Below are 23,578 nucleotides of genomic sequence, written 5' to 3'. Positions count from 1 at the left end.
CAACTTCACGTGTGTGCATAATCTGTGTATGGTGTTGACCTACAGTCATTCACATATTGTGTTCAACATATGTACAGCGGTGCACACAATTTGGATCCTACATTTGAGGGATCCAGTTCCAAGATTTACTTGTAAAATGAACCTGCATATAAACATTCACACAAAAACATGTACATATGTATAGACAATATATGAATGGCCTTTACATTTTTGAAATGCCTTATCCCAAGTCTTGTGCTGTATCCCAAGTGAAATCCCAAGTCTTAGCTGACTTGGACCTTAGTCCAAGGCTGCAATCCGAACCTCGCCTTCCTGGGAGTAAGTTCCATTGAACACAGTAGGACTTACTTCAGAGTAGTCCTGTTTAGGATTGTGCCCCAAGTCAACTAAGATTCAGAAAGAGGAACCTATGGCCACATGCAGCCATTCATTTGTACTGCCAATGCAGACGTGCATCTGCGTGAACATTTGCTATCAGTATTGTGAAACTCAACCTTATCTACAGTGTGATGCCTGCTGGATGTGGTGGGCACATCTTTTGATGGGGATGGGGATCTGTATTAGACACATATTTTGATGAGGACAAGAACATGCATTAGCCCTTGGGGAAGCCAGCTGTTACAATTAGCTGCCCATGACTATAGTTGGACTGGAGCCAGTATGTTTAAAATCACACACATGCATACTCTCCTATCATCATGTGGCTATAATGAATATAATAATATATTGCCTCTTGCAAGAAGTGAATAGTGTGTAGAAAAACCTTAATATTGAACATTGGTTTAATAAATCAAAGCTATACCTAAAGGTATGGTATTAGAAAAATCAATGCGTATACCTCATACACAGAGAAGTAACACCAAGTCAAAGTCAAAGCAAGTTACAAACAATTTTGAGTAGCATTACATAAGAATTTAAGTGGGACATCAGAAAGAGAAAATGCTTTTGTACTTAAGAGACAGTGAATATATATTGTTTTCAAAAGTTGTTTCAAGCTACCTTTCCCTATTGGAATTCTAGCTCATTGATCCATTTTCCCTCACCTAATATTTAATTGAGGAATTTTGTCTGTTTCACTTCTATGATTGTGCTTATTGGGTCATACAACTACCCTTGAGACTTTGTATTCCTTTTTTTCAAAGAAATGAGAACTCTGATCTATATTGAATCTTAATTTGTATCTTCAGTTAAAAATGCATGGAGCTTAACCTTTTTTGTTCCATACCTTCAACAGACTAAAATAAAAAAATATAAATATCTGCCATACTTAAGTGAATGTGTATATGCATATATATGCAAATGTACACACTCCATTTAAACATGGTCAATATTCATATCAAGGAGAGCACTGTTATTAAAGTCAGTTTTAAGAAAAACACAAAGAAACTCTTCTGCCGGCTACTTTTACCATGCTTTCCTGTCTCTGGACAGCCATAACGATTTGCTTCTTCCTGGCACCAGGTGGAATGAGATTCCTTAACCTACAGAAAACTTTAATAGGTGGCCATCTTTTTCTATCTGTTTTTCAATTCATTCATTTGAACTCATTTCAATTCAAACATTCGTTGGTTTTCAGTTCCTTTCTGATAATAGTTCAGGAGTGTTGACAGTTTGCCAAACTCATGGAGCAGGTGAGTGGTCACTGTTTTCTCTCTGCTGGCTGATGGAGGCAGAGTTCGCTCCCAGAAGAGACAATCGGCAAATTGTTCTCAAGGTGGTGGTTGATGAGGTGACTGATGCTATCAAAGATGCGATCCTTCGTACGAACCTGAGAACGTGTGAAAAAAGAAAGTGTATACATTCACCAGAGGTGGCATTTTTGGATCAAGTGCATTTATATTATTATAATTTTTATGGATAATTCATTGACATTTTTAACAACAATATAACATTTTGCACAGGCTCATTAGGAGCATAAGGAAGGCCCTGCTGGATCAGACCAAAGGCCCATCGAGTCCAGCATCCTGTTTCCCATATTGGCCCACTGGCTGCCTCTGGGAAGCTGATAAGCAGGCAAAAAACACACACATCTCCCCCACCAGTGCTCTCTTGCAACTGGTATTCCAAGGCATATTGCCACTGAACCTGGAGGCAACGTACAGCCATTATGATTATTGACATCATGACAGCACATATTGTCCAATCTCCTCTTAAAGCCCTCTATATAAGTTACTATCACATCTTGTGGCAATAAATTTCATAGACTAATTATGCACTATGTGAAGAAGTACCTCGTTTAGTTCATCCTAAATCTCCCTCCCATCAGTTTCATTGGATGATCAGTGGTTCTGGTATGATAGAGTGAAAAAAATTTCTCTGTCTACGCTCCACACAATGCAGTATTTTAATCATGCCTTCCCTTAATCACTTTTTCCAAGCTTAAAGGGCCCCAAACAATGTAACCTTACCTCATAAGGAAGATGTTTCAGCTCTGTAATCATTTTGGCTGCCATCTTTTGCATTTTTCCAGCTCTACAATATCCTTCTTCAGTTGTGGTGACCAGAACTGTACACAGTATTCAAAATACGGCAGCACCATTGATTTATAGAAGGGCAATATAAATACACGGAGGGCCCAATCCTATCCAACTTTCCAGTGCTGATGCAGCCACAATGCAGCCCTGAGGAAAGCCCAGTGAGCTCCACTGGGAGCCCAATGTCTGCCCTCCCACGGCAGGATGCAGCGCAAGCCCCATTGACAAAACTACATAGATGTGGAAAGTTGGATTGGATTGGGCCCTAAATTATCTAGATTTAGGGGTAAATAATGAGGTGCCAAGTTTTCAAGTAACACCAAACTAGTCAGAGTAGTAAAATCCAAAGGAGATGGTAAAGACCTCCAAAAAGAGAACCTTTAAGAGGGTGAACGCAAAAAGCACCGATAATAGATTCTTAAGGGACCCCACTTATTAATTCACCCATGCAATGGATCATGGTAAGGGTTTAAAAAAAAAAAAATTCAGTGCAAGGAGACAGCAGCAGGGTGTCCCTGGTCATACTACCCCTGCTACTAATGCAGACTCATTTGTACATAAAGACACTGGAGGTCTCTACTGCTCTCCTTCAAAAGGAAACTTATTTGATTCCATATAAATCATCCTCAAAGTCTTATCACATGGCCAAGAGATATGGTGAAACGGTATAAAGGAGATAGATTTGTTTTCCATGCTAACAGACTTTGACGTAAGAAGAGCATTTCCTAGCATTAGGGTCAAATACTTACAGTTCCTTCAGGATCCACCAAGAGAAGGTGCTTGGCATGTCCGTTATGTAGGCCAGTCAGCACATAGGAGCCTGGATTCGAGGTGCTTTTCCTCACCAGGAAGTCTCCACATCTCTTTAAGAGTTGCTCGGCTTCTTTCCTGCTCATCTCTCCTTGGTACCAGGGTTCAGTGCTCAACTCTTCTGCTATTGCTGCCCCAGCTGCCCTGGACAGAAGAGGACTGGTGCATTCAACTGAGGTAGCCTTGTTCAAAATGGGCCCAGGAGTTTGGTTCTTGAGAGCATCTTCAAAAGGGCCTGATGAGAGACCAAAATAGTGACATAAAAATGACAGAGCATAACAGTAAATCAAAATCATACAATTCCAGTTTCCATAGGCAATGGGTAAGTAACATTTTAAAAAATGAATAAGTTTAAAAAATGAGGGATAAGTAATAGAGAAGGATAGCATTTCACTTAATGTTTTTTAGGGGAAAGTTCTTTGAAATAATATAGAATTGTTGTAGGAGTCCAGGTCACCTTTGCTAAGGATCACTGCTGTCTTGATTGCTTGTTAAAGGTCAAGGATGATCCCTTGCTTGAGCAGTGCAGTGCAAAGGCACCTGTTTGATTAAATATTTTTTTTTTTTTATCAAGCTTTTAAAGACACAGATATAGAAATGCAGGGACTGGGAAGGCCAATCATGTTGCTCATCACTAACAATCCAGTCACTTGGACACTCCCTGATAGGCCTAAGACAATAATGGAACTACATTCCACACACTCCAGAATCACAATAACTCACCATTTTAACAGTGTGGGGGAGAATAGTGTTTTCACAGCAGCAACATACTGCTATCTGTGAGTGCTGAGAAAATTCTGTTTCTCTACAACAAAAGCAAAACCTTGAGGAAAGGCACCTGAATCCCCTGCAACAACTGAGTCATGGTTCAATCATTGGAATCATTCTCTTCCACTGAAATGAATGGATCTTAAGCAAACTTGAATGCACTGGATTTTGCCCAGATTGATCTTAAAAGGGGGAAAAGTTCTCTCCATCACAGTGGGGGAAGAAGGGATGGGACCAAAGAGCTGGACAAGAGAGGGGGTTTGCAATGATTAGAATGGGGGCAGGGCTGTTGCACTGGTGTTTCCCAGAAGCATGATAAGGATCATAAAGGAAAAGTGATATATGTACGTTAGGTGGTTGAAGCAGAGTAATGTGCACTGGGCGACTTTTTGCAGGCTTGTATCTAAATGTGAACACACACACCCATTTCTGCACCCATCAGTTGATATCCCTATGAATCTAGCAAATGGCAGATTGTATAAGTCTGTAATCCTATACACACTTGCTATGGACTAAGTGCAATTGAGCTTAATGAGACTTCTGAATAGACATGTTTAGGATTGTACTGCAAGGCTAAGAATTCACAGTGATATTTTTAAGAGGCTTACTCATGTCAAAAATATCTTTTCCAGGGCTGCTGTCTTTGGTACTTTCAGTTGTTCCACTACAAACATTTTCAGCATCTGACTGAAGCACTTGCAGAGTTTCCATATTTATGTGTTGTGTATTCACATAGGTTGGCACCTCCCCAGGTGAGATTACATTAGACTTTCCTTCTGGCATGCTGTAGATGTCCAAAGACCCTGTAAAAATTAATGCAAAATTTTTTCCTCTATTTGCTCTACAGACATGTACAAGATAATCCTTTTGTTGTTGTTGTTGTTGTTATTAATGTTCAACGTTCAACAAAACATTAACAAAGCAATTTAGACTGACTGACTTCGATACTAGCAGTTTCATCTGAAATTATTTCCCTTCATTCATTTATAGTTCACAATACAAAAAGAAGAAATAAAAAAAATAATGAAAGGAAATCAGTGATTGAAGCTCCCTGGTCTAAATAGGAACAAAAAACTGACAATAAGGGGCAATTTAAAAAGGATCTTTGAGGGGCAATTTTCATAGACTATTTACCGGTAATGTTACTGCCTCATTCAACAGAAAACAATAAAAGAGACAAAACCTGCAAACAGGAAGTGTTTAATTGATATTCGGAAGGTTCCTTCACTGAATGGGACTGACGTCTGAGTAAATATTATAGAAATAATATAAGTCAAAGGAAAGGGCATTGCTGGATAAAACAGTACTAGATTAAGTGCTCTACTATACTACCATTTTAATTCTGCTTCTGCAATGCTAAAAGGCTTTACAGTAGATACAACCTTTGTTCAGAATAAAGACAGAAGACTTCACTAATAGAGATTCATTCCATGAGAGATGAAAACAATCAACCTGAGCGGGAAGAAAATAATGCTTAAGGCAGATTAATTTTGATTTTATTATACTAATGTTTCCTTTGCCTTTATTTTTCGTGGGCTGAACAGAGACACACAGACATACATTTTGCGCTTGGGATGAAACATCCATATACTGTGACTTCATATTCTGATTGCAAAAACTGGAGTAGACAGGGCAGGAGGCAGGGAGTGGACTGGAGGGGATGGGTCTCAGTGGCAAAGGTGCACAACGGATCCTGTTTCTCATTTTTCAACTTGCCCTGCCCCTTCCTCTCCTTGGACATACGCCAGCAAAATAGCTTTAGGTACCCAGACGGCCTACTGAAGGTTAAATAAAAAGTATTTTTACTTACCTTTCTCAGGTCACCCCCCCCCATAGCATGCAGCGCATGCTCCATTGGTGCAGATGCATGCTGTGGGGGGGGGGGGGGTAGGATTGGGCTGTAAGATATATCCATTAAGCTATATCCTCTGTTGAGCCACATTATTCCAATTGTAATCCCAGAATTCATGTAAAAAACAAGTATTTGAGAGTCCAGCTTACCTTGCCTGCTGGGTCCTTGTTGCCAGTCTTCACCAAATAGATCTCTGGTGTGCTGGCTCTGATAGTAGGTTTGCTCTCTTCCCTTTGCTGATGCAGACTAAGATGGCAGTAAAAATATTCTTCATGCAAACTCTACTGTTAAAAACTGAAATGCACTTTCAGTGGGTCTTTTTTAAAAGATTGGTCCAGGTGCAATTCTACCCAAACCCAGTCTTCGTTCATTCATCATGTATGACACTAGACTGAGCATTCTTTTATGAATGAGTCTGCATAGGAGGATGAGAGGTAATGATGACCTTCAGGGAAATGGCACTCCTTTCCTGTTTTATTAACCCCTGGAATTCTAAATGACAAAGTAGGTGTATTACATCTATAAAATTGACTCTTCCAGTTCAATCACTCATTCCTGGAATATGCTTTAAGGATGGACCATAAATGGGGATCTCTGCACAATGATTCTGACTTATACGATACAGAATAACAATTAATGCCAGATTTGTGATTTCAGTCATTTCTCTCTAATGGTAGCTAAACTGACAACTTTGCTTCCTGACCAATGCAATTAACTGTTAGCTTAGGTCCAAGCTAGAGGAGACATGAAATGCATCACTGCCTAACTGCCTGCTTATATTTTACCTTCAAAGAGGAGCTGTGCAGGACCCCGGTCCAAATCAGGACAGCAGCACAGAGGTAGAGGGTGTTCATCCCTTTACCGTCATGCCATTTTCCTACCCATAATCCCAAAACCTGCACCACCATTGGCTGCAACCCAGAGCTCCTTTAGCTGCACCTAGTTTGGCCTTTAGTTAAACTTACAAGAGTAGGGACATGGTATCTGCCTATTCCTACCCATACCCTCTATTTTATTATAATTACCTGACTTGTCAATACAAGATTCTGTAAACAACAATCAATAACGATGAGGGTGAACAATGCATAGGAAAACAATTTTATTAACCTTTATCTCACCCTCTTGACTAGACAGATAACAGAAATTCATTGAATAGTGATGTTTACCAATCCTTTTTCAAATTTGTTGAGGAGGGCTGCTCCCCTTATGCCCAGCTTTTTAACAAGGTGCATCTGTTCTGGTTACAGTTTGAGACAGAATGGCGGCTCAGTGGACCCCTGTTTCCTGCCAGCAGGACTCTTCTAGTTTTCGTAGTTTTATCTGAAGAGACCAGTGCATGAGAGACATGATGCATGCAAGCCTCCAGGCTAACAGAGCGCCTCTAATAAATGACTGAAATGTATTCTCATTTCCATCACTTACCAGTATAGTGCTATATGTTACCAAGGCAGTTTTGTAATGTTCAAACTTCCTGCGACAAGCATTTGTGACAAATCCAAGTGCCATGACAGGGTTTAGCACAAAACAACCAATAAAGAAATAATCTCTGGTGACCATGTATTGTTTCTTCAATGACATTCACGAACACTTCGTATCACACTCACAGCCCAATCCTAACTACATCCCGTGTGTTGATGCGGTCAAGGCAAAGAGGTCCAATTTGATTCTTCACCCTAAAAAGGGGTCAACTGTGCAAATTAGGCTTATGTCCATCCATGGAATGCCTGTCTCACACATTTGGCTACGTGTGTGGGAAAGGAAGAGGTAAAAGGCTTGCCACCCAGTAAGCATACAAATACCTAACTCTTCTGAGTTGCACGTTTCATCACCTTTTCCCCAAAGACATCAAGATTTGCTAGTAAGGTTCTTCCCCGAATTTACTTTAATGCAGTATTTCTCAAACTGTGAGTCGGGACCCACTAGGTGGGTTGCAAGCCAATTTCAGGTGGGTCCCCATTCATTTCAATATTTTATTTTTAATCTATTAGACTTTATGCTGCCACGGTATGCGACTGCATTTGAGGAAATGTTACAGATCTGTACTTTAAGAGGCTACTATGAAATCAGTGGGGCTTACTCCTGGGTAAGTGTGGGTAAGATTGCAGCCTAGGATTGTGAAAAATTTTCCTCACTTCCAGTCATCACTTCTGGTGGGTCCTGACAGATTCTCATTCTAAAAAGTGCTAAAAGTTTGAGAACCGCTGTTTTAAAGTACTGTTTATATAGCTATTTTCAACCCATTAAAATAACAAGCAAGGATTGGTCTGCCTACCTGAGCAATATCTGAAACAGAGGGGAGCCTGGATTTCAGCCTTGCATCAACCAGTCCCCCAGTGGGAGGAATTTTGTTCGGAATGCTGTTGTAATAGAGATGTTCTGTTGCCTCACCATCTTCTTCCACCCAAAGTTCATCCAAACTTTGCATCCTGTTAAACATAAACTGTGTTATTTTTGCCTCTTGGCTTTTCTGGAGTCTTCTACTTAGTTTACATACTGTAAAAACCTTTGAAATGTGACAGATCTATCCACTCCCTTAACAATTGAGCTTCTTTGTCATGTTCGCTATATAACTTTTGTTCTCTTCTGGGTCTGATCCAAAAAATTTGAGGGAGCATTTGAGCTGGTTCAAGGAGTTTCCAGTTGGCCAATATCTCTTCAGAGTAAAATGATGATCAATACACTAACTATTTCCTTCAGTTCATATGTTTGTCACAATACAGGTAGGCCCCTGTATTTGCAGGAGATGTTCCAGCCCTCCCTACAGATACAGAAACCACAGATATAGGGGACCCTGTATCCACAGCTCCCACATGCCCCCCACTGCGCCCGTTAATGTAGTTTAGAGCCTTACTGAGGCAAAACTGTTCTTTCTTTTCCAGGTCACTATAAGTATTCACGCTTATAGTGATGTGCAGGCAGGCAACCAGCAGCCTGAATGTTTGAAAAAACTAGATCAACATTAATAGGAAGCAGGAGGTTAACTGCAGACTTGCCTGTGGCTGACCAGGACGACGGTATACTACTAAGGGAATTCAGCTTTCTCGACATGGACCCAGGGCCAGTGCTATTAGGCCAACTAGGCAGCCACCTAGGGTGCAGACCTCAGAGAGATGCTGTACTGACCTTCGAGGGGCACAGTTGTAAACAGATTAGTCTTTTAAACCCATGTAAAAAATGACAATTTATATTTTTTTATTTTAAGGTAAATACTACAACAGTGCTATGGAATATAATTAATTATAAAGTCTTATAAAAAAAAATTCTATTTCAGTTAGCTTTGCCTAGAGGGCAAAATAGCCTGGCACCAGCCCTGCATGGGCTGCAGCATAAAGTCACCTTCTGACCTTCCTCTCTTGAGGAAGTACTGTCAGTCGAGTTTCTTACTTTAGCTCTTTTCATATGCAGAAAAGCAGAGGTGGCAGTAAAGAAACAAGTCAGTTGAGCTTGACTGCAGGTAAATGACCTCAATCACTTTGCAGTTATACCTGTTAGGAAGAAGGAAGCGGGTTGGCTTGGCGTGCAAATCAGTCTCCAGAGACAAAACCTCCATTCTGCTGACTGGGCTTAATGTGACAACAATCTGTTTTAAATTGTTAAATTTAAACAATCTGTTTAAATATCTGTTTTAAATTTATTAAAAGTAAATTTAAATACTCAGCATGTGGTTGGTCTGTGGAACTCTTTGCCACAGGATGTGGTGATGGCGACTGGCCTGGACGCCTTTAAAAGGGGATTGGACAAGTTTCTGGAGGAAAAATCCATTATGGGGTACAAGCCATGATGTGTATGCGCAACCTCCTGATTTTAGAAATGGGCTATGTCAGCATGCCAGATGCAAGGGAGGGCACCAGGATGCAGGTCTCTTGTTATCTGGTGTGCTCCTTGGGGCATTTGGTGGGCCGCTGTGAGATACAGGAAGCTGGACTAGATGGGCCTATGGCCTGATCCAGTGGGGCTGTTCTTATGTTATGTTCTTATATCTGCAGCCAGTTGTTCTCTTGTGGAAGTGGATTCAACCCTTATTTTAGAAGGAAACTGAACTTCCATCACACACATAGCCACACTTTCTCCTGTCGTATTGCTCACCTCTCATGAAGAGCAGGAATCTTCGAGGGACACTGCAAATATTGCTTAAAACGAAGTTCAAACGCTTGTCCTATAGTGCTGATAATATCTTGGGCCAGGCTGTCACAGCATTCCAGGATATGACATGCTGGAAAGGGTGGGAAACAGGAGAAGTATTAGGGACGCACCCCTGAAGAAACATCAGCGCTATAGTGTTATTCCTTTATTCTATATGTAGCCTCCGTTTTTGAACATCTATGGCAGCCACGTTGAGCAAGTTGAAAATCATGGATCTGGAAGTGAAACCTCTTTAAAGTATAGTCCCCAAGCCATGCGTCTGTTATGAGGAAGCAGACTGCATGGTATCATGGTTCACTAATAATCCTGAATCCTATCTAGCTGCTTTGTACATTTTTCACTTGGCAGCATCATCTAAAGCAAAATTTTTCAAACCATGGGACAGGACCCACTAGGTGGGTTACAAGCCAATTTCAGGTGTGTCGTGTAGCACCTGGCTCAGCTTCCATTGAAATGACAGAGCTGAAAATACAGGGTACAGAGCTGGTGGCGAGGGCAGGCTCCCTGTGGGAGAGAGTTATGGTGCTTTGTTCTGAATAGGCGGGAATATGGGACGCTGCCTGGAAAGTAGGGAGGACTGGTTAGAGAAGGATACAAGTCTACGTTCTGTTGTGTTTTCTGAGCTGGAACTTGGATTCCGAAACATGCAAAATAACAGCATGAGCACGCTGTGTGTAATAGGACCTTTGGCTGATTGCAGCTAAGGTTTGAATCCTAAATCTTTATGCCTAATTAAGGTTTTGTTGACTGTTGACTGAATCCTAAATTGATGATATCAACAACAACAACAACAACAACAACAGTATTTATATACCGCTTTTCAACAAAAAGTTCACAAAGCAGTTTACAGAGAAAATCAAATATCTAATGGAAATATCTAAATATTTAGATATGATTCTGTAAATCTAGTGATTCTGATTATGAAATAATCATATCTAAATATCTAAATATTTAGATATCTAAATATCAGAGAAATATCTAAATATCACTGCTGGCCACAATATCCTTCCAGGTTAATGATATCTTATTAATAACCTATCCAGGTTAATGATATAATGCACTTTCAGAGCGCGATACCATAGTCTTTCGAGACTGAAGTTTGCCAACCCTAATGATATCACTGCCAGTGGGTCCCGACAGGTTGTCATTCTAAAAAATGGGTCCCGGTGCTAAAACATTGAGAACCGCTGATCTAAAGCAGGGGTCTCCAAACCCCTGCCCTGGGGCCAGATGCGGCCCGCAGCAAGCCTCTTTCCGGCCTGCGGCCAACCTCTTGTCCCCTGAAAGCCTCTGGCCCACTCAACTGAACATAACCAGAACCGTGCTCTGATTGTATCTGGAGGGTGTTCTGAGGGCCAGAGAGGTTGAATGAATGACCCCATTCATTCATTTGTTCACTCATCTCTAATTTATTTATTTAAACTTTATATTTAAATTTTTTTTTAAAAAAAAAATTTTTCCAGCCCTCCACACCACACCATGCCAGATATTTGATGTGGCCCTCTGGCCAAAAGATTGGAGACCCCTGATCTCCTGTATGTGTTGCAACATACAGCTGCACAGTACTGCTCCCACTGCCTCCTGACTTCCACACTACTGTGGAATCAATCCCAGGAAGGACATGTGTTTTCCTTCCCCTCAGTCACCACTCACTAAAGACACTGAATACCTGCTTCACTTTACCAACCGTCACTGGGAGTGAGAAATATGGAGAGCTTATCAACTGTAGAGACCCCAGTCAATATGTGATTTTAAAGCAAATAAACCACCTAAGTATCACCCAGCTGCCCTGGGCTTACAAAGGACACTTTGACACAACTAGTTTGAGCACTTTCATAGCCTTCCAAGTTGATCTGGACTTGGAAAACTGAGGCTCAAATCTCTGGTGGATTGCATTGACGTGCCTGCTCCATCTATGCAATCGCCTCAGGCAGCAGATTAGCAGAGGTGCCCAACACCCATCCACCTCTACCACTCTATCTCTTCCCAACCCAACCCCAATATTCAAAAAGAAAGAGGGGAATGGATCAGAAGAGGACATGGAGGAGAGGAGAGTGGAGGGCACTGACACTCTCGCTGATCAGTTCTCCTTTCCTCCATGCTTCTCCTTTTGCTCCCTTCTTCTCTTTTTTTTGTAGCAAGAGAATAGGAATGGTGGGGATAGTGGCTGGTGTGTTGCCAGGTCAGGCTGGCCAATATTTGGCATGGAAAGACTCTATGCAACTGGAGTGGTGGAGGCATCGAGTGCCCTGCCTCTGGCACCAGGTCATCTTGGGCTTTAACCAAGCTACTGATTCTACTTCATGAAGTGTTTTCATGTCTCTCTGAGTTCTTTGTAGAGAAGGTGGAGTACAGGTGTAACAAATAATTGAAAAAATAATAAACCCCATATGTGACAGACCAGTGGTTCCCAAACTGGTGACCCACTGGTGGGTCGCGACCTGATTTTTGGTGGGTTGCCAAAGGGTGATCAAATACCTAATTGCCACGAGCCCTGAGGTTATTTAAAAATCAGATACTGTAGCTACTAATTATCCTGCAAAGAGCTCAGCTCCAGCAGTTTGCAAGCATATGTAAATATAGGGAGATAGATGTCTGAGGGTCCTTTTCTGTTTAATATTGCTTATAAATAACTAAAATATTATTTCTTTCTACATCTCCCTTTTTTAAAGTCTAGTAAATCTGGGTAAGTCCCAATAAGAGCACTATTTTTAAAAGTGGGTCTCAGAGCTAAAAAGTTTGGGAACCACTGCAATAGAAATATATCTCTAGAATGCCATTGTAAATGGAACACAATCTGAACAGTGGACTTTTTTAAAAAAGAAAAGGAGATAGAATGTTATCTGGTACTTTACCTCTGCGATTAACAGGATCCTTTGCTACGTATGCCACGTAGTCTGTCGTATCCTGTTGGCAGGGGGAGGGGGAGTGGAAACAGGAGAAGCATCTACCATGAACATCTTTTGATGCTGAAACAAAGGTGCATTGCATTTCATTGGAGAGTTTGCGACTGGTTGCCTATGCTTGGATACCATGGAGACAAGTGTTATAAATATCAACCAGATAAGGGAGATTAGATTCTGGAGTAGATAAATTAAGCAGGCAGACAGAAAAACTCCAGTACATGCAACCTGCAGTGTAATGGAGCAAAACCTCCGTATGAAACAAATGGCTCCAACACTAAGACACACCAAAAAGGGGGGGGGGCACTATAATTTTCAACATTTATAAAAAGTGCTCAGACCTTCCATATGCCAAACAGTGTGTGGATGCTTGTCTTGGAGAGCCGAAGAAGCAACAGGGACGCTGGAAACAGCACTTTTCATTCCCACCCCAAAAAAGATGTCTTTCTTTTCTGAAGTTCAACCCTGTGCTTTTTTTACTCAGAAGTAGTTCTTACAGAATTACATTGGACTTACTTCTAAGCAAGTATACATAAGATAGGATTGTATCGGGTCTTATTTCTCAAAGAAGTGTCTCGCTAGATCAGATCAAGAGTTGTCTAATCAAGCATTCTGTTTCCAAACAGATGCCTCCGGAAGCTCATATGCAAAGTGTGAATGTGGTGGTCATCCTTTGTTGGTTTCTAATATTTGGTTCATAAACGAAGTTTCCATTCAACTGCAATGGCCAACATGTGGTCACTTGACCACCACGAAAAGCTAAACATGATTGGATAGGATGTGGTGATGATGTTAAATTCCTTCCCGTAGCAGAGCACAGAAAAGGGTGTGCCAGAGCACAGAAAGGGGTGTGCAGAGCACAGAAAAGGGTGTGCCAGAATGGCAGTAGTCAGGATGAAATTAAGTGTCAAATCCTTTTCATTTGTTTGCTTTCTGCATTCATGAATGCACATGGGTCATAACCAGCAGACTGTACCTCCCTCTCTGTGTGTGTGTGCTTCAGATACTTAAACACAGCCTTCATGTATACAGTTGTACATGCAGAAGACTGTCCATGTATGTATTCAGGATATCTGCAAAAACAGGATTCCCAACAGCAACTCGTGCAATGTACAGAGGATTCCATTCAGTGGGAGTGAATCATCAGCCCTGTGGGCACCAAACACACAAATTGATCAAGTGAAAAAGGGCCCCAGGAAGATTACAATTGATATCTTTCTTCTATATGCCAAAACTGTGAATGCTTGACTTGGAGAGCCTAAGAAGCAACAGGCTCTGTAGACAGACAGCACTAGGCCCTAGAAATGAAGAGGGAGGTGCTTGCTTTCATCAGCACTGGAAAAGCTGGGATCTGATCCATTAGACTATGAAACCACAGCAGAAACTCACACCTGAAGATATGGCAGCAACTGAACCTAGAACCTTCTTTATGCAAAGCTTGCATCCTATCACTGAGTTATGAGCCTTCAAGAATCATGAGGGCCAAAGCAAAAAGATATTACAGGCCCAACCTTATACATGGATTTTTTATACACTGATTTGACTCAACACAAATGGCCACTGCAAATGAGAAGGAATATGCTAATCCCTGGAGAAGGGGAAAAATGCATCCCTTTAAAATCACAGTTTAAAAAAACTGCTTTTCTTACTGTTGTAGAGAGACAGTCATGCAAGGGATGACAGGTATAACCTAATTATCCACTGATTTTTCACCTGTGGTTTTATCTTAAGGCATGATGAAAAGGGCTCTTTAAATTAAAGGAAAACAGTTGTTTAACAATATAGCCTGTTAATGCAAGAGAGGGCAGCCAGCTAACAATCCATCAACCATTCCATCTCCAGGCAGCTTCAGCTTCACTCCAAGGTAGCAATCCCTCCCTTCCCCCTGAACACATGAAAGAAAGATAATAACTTTGCATTGTTGAAGGGAGGGGTTGCTGACTTGGAGTGAAGCCTTTCTAAGCGCCTGAAGAGAGACTGATTGCTGGATTGTCTGCCTAATGACTCTGTTTTACATTACAAAGGTCAGCAAAGTTGTTTTTAAATCACTGAGCAAAAGGATATTGTTTTTTAAATGGATTTTTTTTAACGCAATTGTTGCCATCCACCTGAGTTCTGGGAACAGAACCCTTGTGAATAATGAGACTTAATCTGTATTTTCCTGGTACTGTAATCCTCTGACCTCAGCATTCCCACTAAATTTAATCTCTAATCATTCCCACTTTGTTGTTTGCTGTACAGTAACGCATATTACTAAACTGCAGTTGGCAGTGGCATTTCTAGCATTTGACATTTGGGTGGTTGATCAAAAAGGAAAATTTAAAAAAATGGGGCCAAGAAGTGTTAATCACAACTCTGCCCACTGCTGAAATTGTTCATCTATCACAGAGATGGGAACATGTTAGGCTTCTGGGAGTCCGTCCCTCCCAGCCTTGAAAGCTACCATGGAAAATGGCAGCATGGAGAGGCAGAGTAGGTCTCAACATGGTGACTTGTACAACCATCTACTTGTTTGTATACACACATAACACAAAAGTGCACTTTGCCTCATATTCTTCCCATGCTCCAAACCAGGCTGGGCTGGAATCTGAACCTGGGTTCATGAGAGTCAGGAAAATCACAAGAAAATGGTATAAAACCACCAAGGGTTGGCTGGGATAAGCAGAACATTCAGGAATAGTTAGTGCACCATTGGAGCTACCAATATCAATTTAACTTCTTCTTTGGTGTAAAATCATGGGGAGTACCTTCATATAGCACAGGAGCAAGCCAGATTAAACGGATAAGTCTTTGTTTCAAATTTCCAATGGTTTCTTTCAGATTTTGATAGCAAAGATCAAACTAGCAATACACAGGCTCCCTGAGTTTTGGGAGGCTGCATTAGCGCTTTCACTCAGGTGCATTATGTCCCTCAATGTTATTTTTACTTAGGCTTGGCAGCACTGGGCCAGCATAAACCATTTCAATTTAATACATTTTACTTTAAGTTCAGATCCCTGGAATCTAATCTGAATTTAATTAGGGGACTAACAGCCCAATCTGATTAATTAGGGGACTAATTGTCCAAGTGCAGGCGGTATGGTCTGGAGGTTGAGCTGTCACCGTGCCTGAAAAAGCCAAGGAGGATTAGCTGTGGTCTCCACTTTGGGAGGGTGACTGGAAAGCTACTGGCAGAGGAATGTGGAAGAATATGGAGGAGTTCAGAGTTGTGAAGGAGTCAGCTGGCAAGAATGGTAACATCGTGAGAACCCAGTCTGTGATTTGCAGCTGCCTATGGAAGCTTAGAAGGCAAAAGCTGCAGCCAAAAACTGCACCAGGAAGGGGGGGAAATGGGAGGTCCTATGAGTTTCTCTCAGAGAACAATACCTGTAAAAATTGCATTTGAAAAATGGGGTCTGCCTGTCTATGGAAATCACCTTGAGTCTATGAGAAAGGTGGCATATATCCCATCCCCTGCTACCAGTGCTGATGCAGCTGCATAAATGGGTCACAAGCTACATCCTGCAATGGGGGGGGGGCAGTACCAGAGGCCTCCTTAACATAAGGGAAATTTTGTTCCCTTACTTAGGGGTAAGACCCAACATCCCTGATAGAACTCCTTAGGCCTACACCAGCTCTAGAACTGGTATTAAATCCAAGGGAGACAAAAAAGGGTGAACAGACAGGGATATGATACTGATGGATGCACCCCCTTATTTCCCTGAATCAAGTCCTGTCCTGGCCCCTCCCTGTCCCCTTCCCCTCTCCCCACCCACTGCCCATTCCCCATACCAACTTACTGGCACCTGGACTACCCCCACTGGGCTGGAGCCTCACTCTATTTGCAGTGGCTGCTCCAAAATGACTGCTAGAGGCACTCTGGGTGCATTGCCATAAAAACATTCACAACAGCAGAACTCTATTCCAGTGGTGTCGGGCAGCCCATAGGATTGGACCTTTAGTGCATTTCCCAAGCCAACTGAGTGATACACTGTGGCACAGTTTCTCCAACATCAGTACCAAAGTGGAGAGATTAAAAAAACAGGTAAGACTTACCACATCTACTCCAGATGCAAAAGAAATTGATTGCATATGATGATTTGCTATAATCTGTAGAGAGTTTGGGGAAAGATTGGTATCAGTGTCAAATATGCAGTCTGCTTATCTAGCTCCTTTTTCTTTTACAACCATGTTTTTGAGCATGTAACATAGTGTGAAGCTGAAGTAGAAGCCAAAAACAGAAACAACAATAACATTGATGACAAATGTGCAAAGTTGTGTATCCCTGAACCTTCCATAATAGAACATCCAGATGGCAACTCCCCACAATCCCAGATTGGCACTCGGGCGCGAAACTGGAAGTACTGGAACCTGGCAAGGCAAATCTGCCTTTTGTGTTATCACAGCACAACTCCTGCCATGCAGACTCAGCAGCCCACGCTTGCTGCCGTAGGCTGTGTGGACACACAAGGACAGGTGGAAGCACAGCATGGAGTCACCCGCTCATGCCGGCTGTGGAAGGCATCGTGTTTTGAATGTATATCACCCATCCACCATTCAAAACCACCATCTGGATGTCCTTAGAGTCAGACAACATGCTGAGCATACAGCCAAATTAAATACATTTGCATGTTTTTACAAGGACTGCAAAAGGTGGCAACAAGGAAAGTTCCTTGTGGTCACACTAATTTTCGTGGGTGCTTGGTTCTGTCCAACAGTGGGAGGGAATCTCTTGCCTTCTGCTTAGAAATTTGGGCTTTCATTCTCATTTTACATTCTTGTACTTAATAAATGACAAATTCTGCTTGGGAATAACAATCTAGTAATAATAGCTTTCTTTGTTTTTTTTATAAAAATAATACCAGCCAAAAGTGGGGTAAAAATCTGGTTGTATTTTAAGATTGATTATATAGGATAATTTAGAATATTTTAGAATACAGAATATTTTATGTCACCATTATGCATTTTATTTCATCTTTAACACTTCAAAAACAAGGTCCAGGGAATATGCTTTTATTTATTTTTATTTATTTATTTTAAGTCACTGTGATCATGGCAGGGGTGGCCTAAGACCTGAGACTGTTTATCAGATGCTGCCACCCTCTTGCAAAACATTTTGCCATGCTAGATATTCCCCATTACCTAGCAGTGCACCCATCACTGCCACTACACCTTCTTTCACTCCATGGGCTTGAAAAGGAAGAGGTGAGAGGAGCAGGAGGGGAAGTGTGAAGGACAGGAAAGTGGTGGGCCAGAGCATGGACACTCTAGCGGCCCACCGTTCCTTTCTTACACACATCTTCTTCCACTCAGTTTCCCTTTTTCAGATCCAGGGAGAGGAAGGAGGCAGACAGACTGGGGGAATGGCAGGCATCTCCTGCCAATCTGCAGCAAAGGCAACTGTCAACTCTTAAGTCCCCAAAGTGACTTATGGTCCAATCCTATGTGGGCCGGTTGCCAGTGGAATGAGCACTCCACCAGCAGCAACTACTTTGTGGCAGTTGTAAAGCAGCCACCAATGGCATGCGCTGCCAGGCCACTGGTGGGGAGGCTGAGGTGGCCTCCTACAAAATGGTGGGCAACCAAAGATCCTCCAACTAAGGTAGGCTTGCAAGGAAGGCAGGGCAGAATAGGGGAGGGGTAGGCAGAACAGCTGAGGGAAGAGCAAGAGGGTGGGGAGGAGGGCGAATCACACCCAGGAAGGGGGTGGGTTTGATGGCAGTCACACCTGCCTGAATCCTTCCCGGGGTGGATCCACCTATACAGGTCCACACTGACTTGCACCAGCTATAGAGTTGACCCATGACTGCCACTGGGGTTTACCCCAAGGCAAGGGAAAAATGTTCCCTACCCTGAGAAGGCCTCAAAATCAGAAACTCCCCTTCCGGATACAGCGGAAGCTGGGTGGGAACCACTTCAGTGCTGCACAGGAAATTCACAGATTTAAAAAAGGCAGTAACAATGAATACCAGAGAATCATAATGTTACTAATCAAATGCTCTTTAAAATAAAACAGTCTTTGCATGGCACCTAAGGCCCAAATCCTAACCAACTTTCCAGCACTGGAATAGCTGTACCAATGGGGCATGTGTTGTATCCTGCAGTTGTGTGGCAATCATGGAGGCCTCCTCAAAGTAGGGGAATGCTTGTTCCCTTACCTCGGAGCTGCATTGCCCTTAAGTTGGTGCTGGAAAGTGGGCTTAGGATTGCACCCTACATTATTATTAAAATGTGAACACCTGGTTCTGGATTCTATAGAGGCTATTTCCTAGCTATTTCATGAAACTGTTTCATGGTTTTGATGCCACAGCCAAGAAGGTCCTATTCCTGGCCACATTCCTTATTGTTGGGACCAAGAGGACTATGACCTCTGAAGGTTATTTTAATGACCAGGGCAGTTCAACTGAGAAAAGACAGTCTAGATCAGTGATTTTCAACCTTTTTCATCTCTCGGCACACTGACAAGGTACTAAAATTGTCAAGGCACACAATCAGTTTTTTGACAATTGACAAGGCACACCATGCTGTTGGTGGGGAGCTCACATCCCCATTGGCCCTACTAATAAATGACCCTCCCTCAAACTCTCGCAGCACACCTGCAGACCATTCACGGCACACCAGTGTGCCAAGGCACAGTGGTTGAAAATGGCTGGTCTAGATATACTTTATTACTGCCCATGTAGTTCTATTGATTTGAATGACACTAGCTTATGTTTACAGAATTACATGAGCATCCAACAGAGACAACACCACAGTCCTTTAATAATGGTAGGCAGGAATTTTAACGCACAGACCTGTTTTGAATCAGGTGTCATCAGGTTTAAACTGGTGGTAGATATATTCAGAGTGATGTCCATTCCTGCAAACTGAAGGTTGCTCTTCCCCAAGATACTCGAGAGAGCTTTACTTGGTGGCTGTGAAAGTAAAAATTCCACCTCTCAGTATTCCATTGACATTTAATGACATCTGACTCCACATGGGATAAATAGAATCCTCCAGGGTTTACTGCAGCGAGAGACAAACGAATGGCAACGGAAATACTAAAAGGAAGAAAATGTGAATGTTTGCATTTAACAAGGAGGAACTTACAGTCATGATGTTAAATGGGTGTTTATTTCACGGTCTCATTTTTTCCTTTTCTTTTTACTATACAAGCCTTTTCTTCTTTCATCAGATGTGATATGTTGTACTGTATTCAATATCAGCTTCCCTACTGACTCTCCAATCACATATCAGCTGTCAGATGAATTAACCCCTAACCACAGGGACTACTGAAAGGCATGTAGAGGGGCTCAGAACTGCAATTATCTTGGTGGAGGCAAAGCAGTGATGGTATGATTGTTCAGCCAAATGGAAGGGCTCACAGAAAGAGACAGATCACGCACGAGAAAATACAAAAAAAGTTCAGGCACACATAACAAGAAAGCCAAATGGTTATTCCCTCAAGCAGCAGCCTGGCTAATTAATGTCATTAATGCATTAATGTCATTTAATGTCATTAAAGCAGCAGATGTCATTAATGTCACATCTGCTTTGACTCTACATGAATCGTTTTAAAGGAACTGACAAGAATGGAATGGCAACGTGGGTTGATGGTGAATTACTTTAAGTCCTGGAAAGTGGCAAATTCCAGATGTGTGGCCCAGTTTTCAAGGATTCAACATCTGCTAACAGTCCATTTTGAAACACTGGTATACAACTGTGGTTGCTACCTAGAGGCTGTTTTCAGTCACGTGACACAACTGCCATTCTCATGTGGCAAGATTTTCCAGGCAGTTGGGATGGCTTGGGGGTCACAATCCTTTTGTTTTGGTATTTTTGCTGACATAAAGAAATTGCTTCAATCAAGTCAGTGTAAAGTCAAAGCGTGAGTGAAAGCATGTTGTGAGTCAAAGCATGTTGACGGTGACAAAATGATAGCGGCTGCCTCATAAAGAGATTTGAAATGGCCTCCAGCCATGTGGTGACTGCCGCATGTCACCTGACTAACTGGACAGAGCACTGCTAGGCACAGGCTGACTTTCGCAAGTGCCTGAAGCAGATAGATAAGATAGTACATGGACTGAGCTTCAAAAAATAAACTAGGTTAACCAGTTTTAAAGAAAAACTAGCAATGACAGAGATGCTAGATGTCTCTGGATTGCTGGATCACAAATACAATGCATAACTTTGCTGAGATATTAAACATAAGTTCTCAGAAACTCCTGAGCATTTGAACTTCAGTGTCATACATAGCCAAATGGGAGATAAGTCTCTCTACCCAGTGAGAGAACCTCACATAATCCTTAAAAGGCACAACCATAAGAACATAAGAACATAAGAACAGCCCCACTGGATCAGGCCATAGGCCCATCTAGTCCAGCTTCCTGTATCTCACAGCGGCCCACCAAATGCCCCAGGGAGCACACCAGATAACAAGAGACCTCGTCCTGGTGCTCTCCCCTACATCTGGCATTCTGACTTAACCCATTCCTAAAATCAGGAGGTTGCGCATACACATCATGGCTTGTACCCCATAATGGATTTTTCCTCCAGAAACTCGTCCAATCCCCTTTTAAAGGCGTCTAGGCTAGACGCCAGCACCACATCCTGTGGCAAGGAGTTCCACAGACTGACCACGCGCTGAGTAAAGAAATATTTTCTTTTGTCTGTCCTAACCCGCCCAACACTCAATTTTAGTGGATGTCCCCTGGTTCTGGTATTATGTGAGAGTGTAAAGAGCATCTCCCTATCCACTCTGTCCATCCCCTGCATAATTTTGTATGTCTCAATCATGTCCCCCCTCAAGCGTCTCTTTTCTAGGCTGAAGAGGCCCAAACGCCGTAGCCTTTCCTCATAAGGAAGGTGCCCCAGCCCCGTAATCATCTTAGTCGCTCTCTTTTGCACCTTTTCCATTTCCACTATGTCTTTTTTGAGATGCGGCGACCAGAACTGGACACAATACTCCAGGTGTGGCCTTACCATCGATTTGTACAACGGCATTATAATATTAGCCGTTTTGTTCTCAATACCCTTCCTAATGATCCCAAGCATAGAATTGGCCTTCTTCACTGCTGCCGCACATTGGGTCGACACTTTCATCGACCTGTCCACCACCACCCCAAGATCTCTCTCCTGATCTGTCACAGACAGCTCAGAACCCATCAGCCTATATCTAAAGTTTTGATTTTTTGCCCCAATGTGCATGACTTTACACTTACTGACATTGAAGCGCATCTGCCATTTTGCTGCCCATTCTGCCAGTCTGGAGAGATCCTTCTGGAGCTCCTCACAATCACTTCTGGTCTTTACCACTCGAAAAAGTTTGGTGTCGTCTGCAAACTTAGCCACTTCACTGCTCAACCCTGTCTCCAGGTCATTTATGAAGAGGTTGAAAAGCACCGGTCCCAGGACAGATCCTTGGGGCACACCGCTTTTCACCTCTCTCCATTGTGAAAATTGCCCATTGACACCCACTCTCTGCTTCCTGGCCTCCAACCAGTTCTCAATCCACGAGAGGACCTGTCCTCTAATTCCCTGACTGTGGAGTTTTTTCAGTAGCCTTTGGTGAGGGACCGTGTCAAACGCCTTCTGAAAGTCCAGATATATAATGTCCACGGGTTCTCCCGCATCCACATGCCTGTTGACCTTTTCAAAGAATTCTATAAGGTTTGTGAGGCAAGACTTACCCTTACAGAAGCCATGCTGACTCTCCCTCAGCAAGGCCTGTTCATCTATGTGTTTTGAGATCCTATCTTTGATGAGGCATTCCACCATCTTACCCGGTATGGATGTTAGGCTGACCGGCCTATAGTTTCCCGGGTCCCCCCTCTTTCCCTTTTTAAAAACCATGTTTGATAATGGACTCCAGTCCTGAGATCTCTCACGGTAATAGCCCTCCTCTTTTTGCTAAACAGACCAGCCCTTAGGTCAGATATGGAATCCCAGGGAAACTGAAATGCCCCCCCCTCCCATTGGATTCTGGATTATAGACTTGAAACTAAAATGAAAGGACAGAAACATCTGTGGTAAAAATGCTGTTCACAACCAGTAATAGAAGAGACACAGGCTGAAACATACTGCAGTTATGCTGGATCCCAACCCCATTCCCGGTACAGTGTAGAGCAACTCCAAGCCGCTCCATTCTCTCAGACTTGTGCCACCTCCAGAGGTGGTGCAGGTCTGAGGAGATCCATTGGGGCTGGGTGGCTTACCCAGAGGTATGGGGAAGAGTTTCCCCTTGCCTCCAACTGAGCCAATTCTGGTCCCAATCTTGCACTGGATAAAGCACAGGCCTCCTGGCCTGCCTGTTTCAAGTGCAAGTTAGGATTGTACTGCACATCTACAAGTTATATGTGATGTGATACACTTGATTTCAGCAATCTGCTTTAGCACTCCAGTAAGGATAAATTCACATGTGCATTTCCATTACTAAGTAATATTGAAGGCACAGGTCCGGTGGACCCCTTGTGGCTACTGAGCCTTACCTAGGGGCAAGGGGACAAATCTCCCCTTTTGCCAAGCAGACCTCCAGCAGCCAAAAATCCCCCATGGGATGCAGCATAGCCAGCACCACTGCATTGCCGCATAGGAATTTACATAGGATTTCACTGTTGGTAAATGTAGGTTTTTTTTTTAACTTGAGGAAAAATACATTTTTTAAAATGATT

At 42.5% G+C, this 23,578-nt stretch overlaps 1 protein-coding gene across 1 annotated transcript in view; it reads right to left on the bottom strand.

The window, feature by feature from the left end:
- Positions 1 to 1,639: 1,639 nt before the first annotated feature.
- The window catches only part of SHC3 (SHC adaptor protein 3), a 48,872-nt gene continuing 26,933 nt past the window's right edge, over positions 1,640 to 23,578 (bottom strand). Inside the window, exons 4-12 of the mRNA XM_066616252.1 lie at positions 19,724 to 19,843; positions 16,986 to 17,039; positions 12,903 to 12,954; positions 9,991 to 10,117; positions 8,177 to 8,330; positions 6,054 to 6,150; positions 4,661 to 4,855; positions 3,224 to 3,519; positions 1,640 to 1,768 (exon numbers count right to left, since the gene is read on the bottom strand). Coding sequence (XP_066472349.1) covers positions 1,640 to 1,768; positions 3,224 to 3,519; positions 4,661 to 4,855; positions 6,054 to 6,150; positions 8,177 to 8,330; positions 9,991 to 10,117; positions 12,903 to 12,954; positions 16,986 to 17,039; positions 19,724 to 19,843 — 1,224 coding nt within the window. The remainder of the gene's footprint in view (positions 1,769 to 3,223; positions 3,520 to 4,660; positions 4,856 to 6,053; positions 6,151 to 8,176; positions 8,331 to 9,990; positions 10,118 to 12,902; positions 12,955 to 16,985; positions 17,040 to 19,723; positions 19,844 to 23,578) is intronic.

Source organism: Tiliqua scincoides, chromosome 2, assembly GCF_035046505.1.
Source record: "Tiliqua scincoides isolate rTilSci1 chromosome 2, rTilSci1.hap2, whole genome shotgun sequence".
Lineage (NCBI taxonomy): Eukaryota > Metazoa > Chordata > Lepidosauria > Squamata > Scincidae > Tiliqua > Tiliqua scincoides.
The sequence above is the reverse complement of the archived record's forward strand: the minus strand, read 5'-3'. Positions and strand labels throughout refer to the sequence as shown.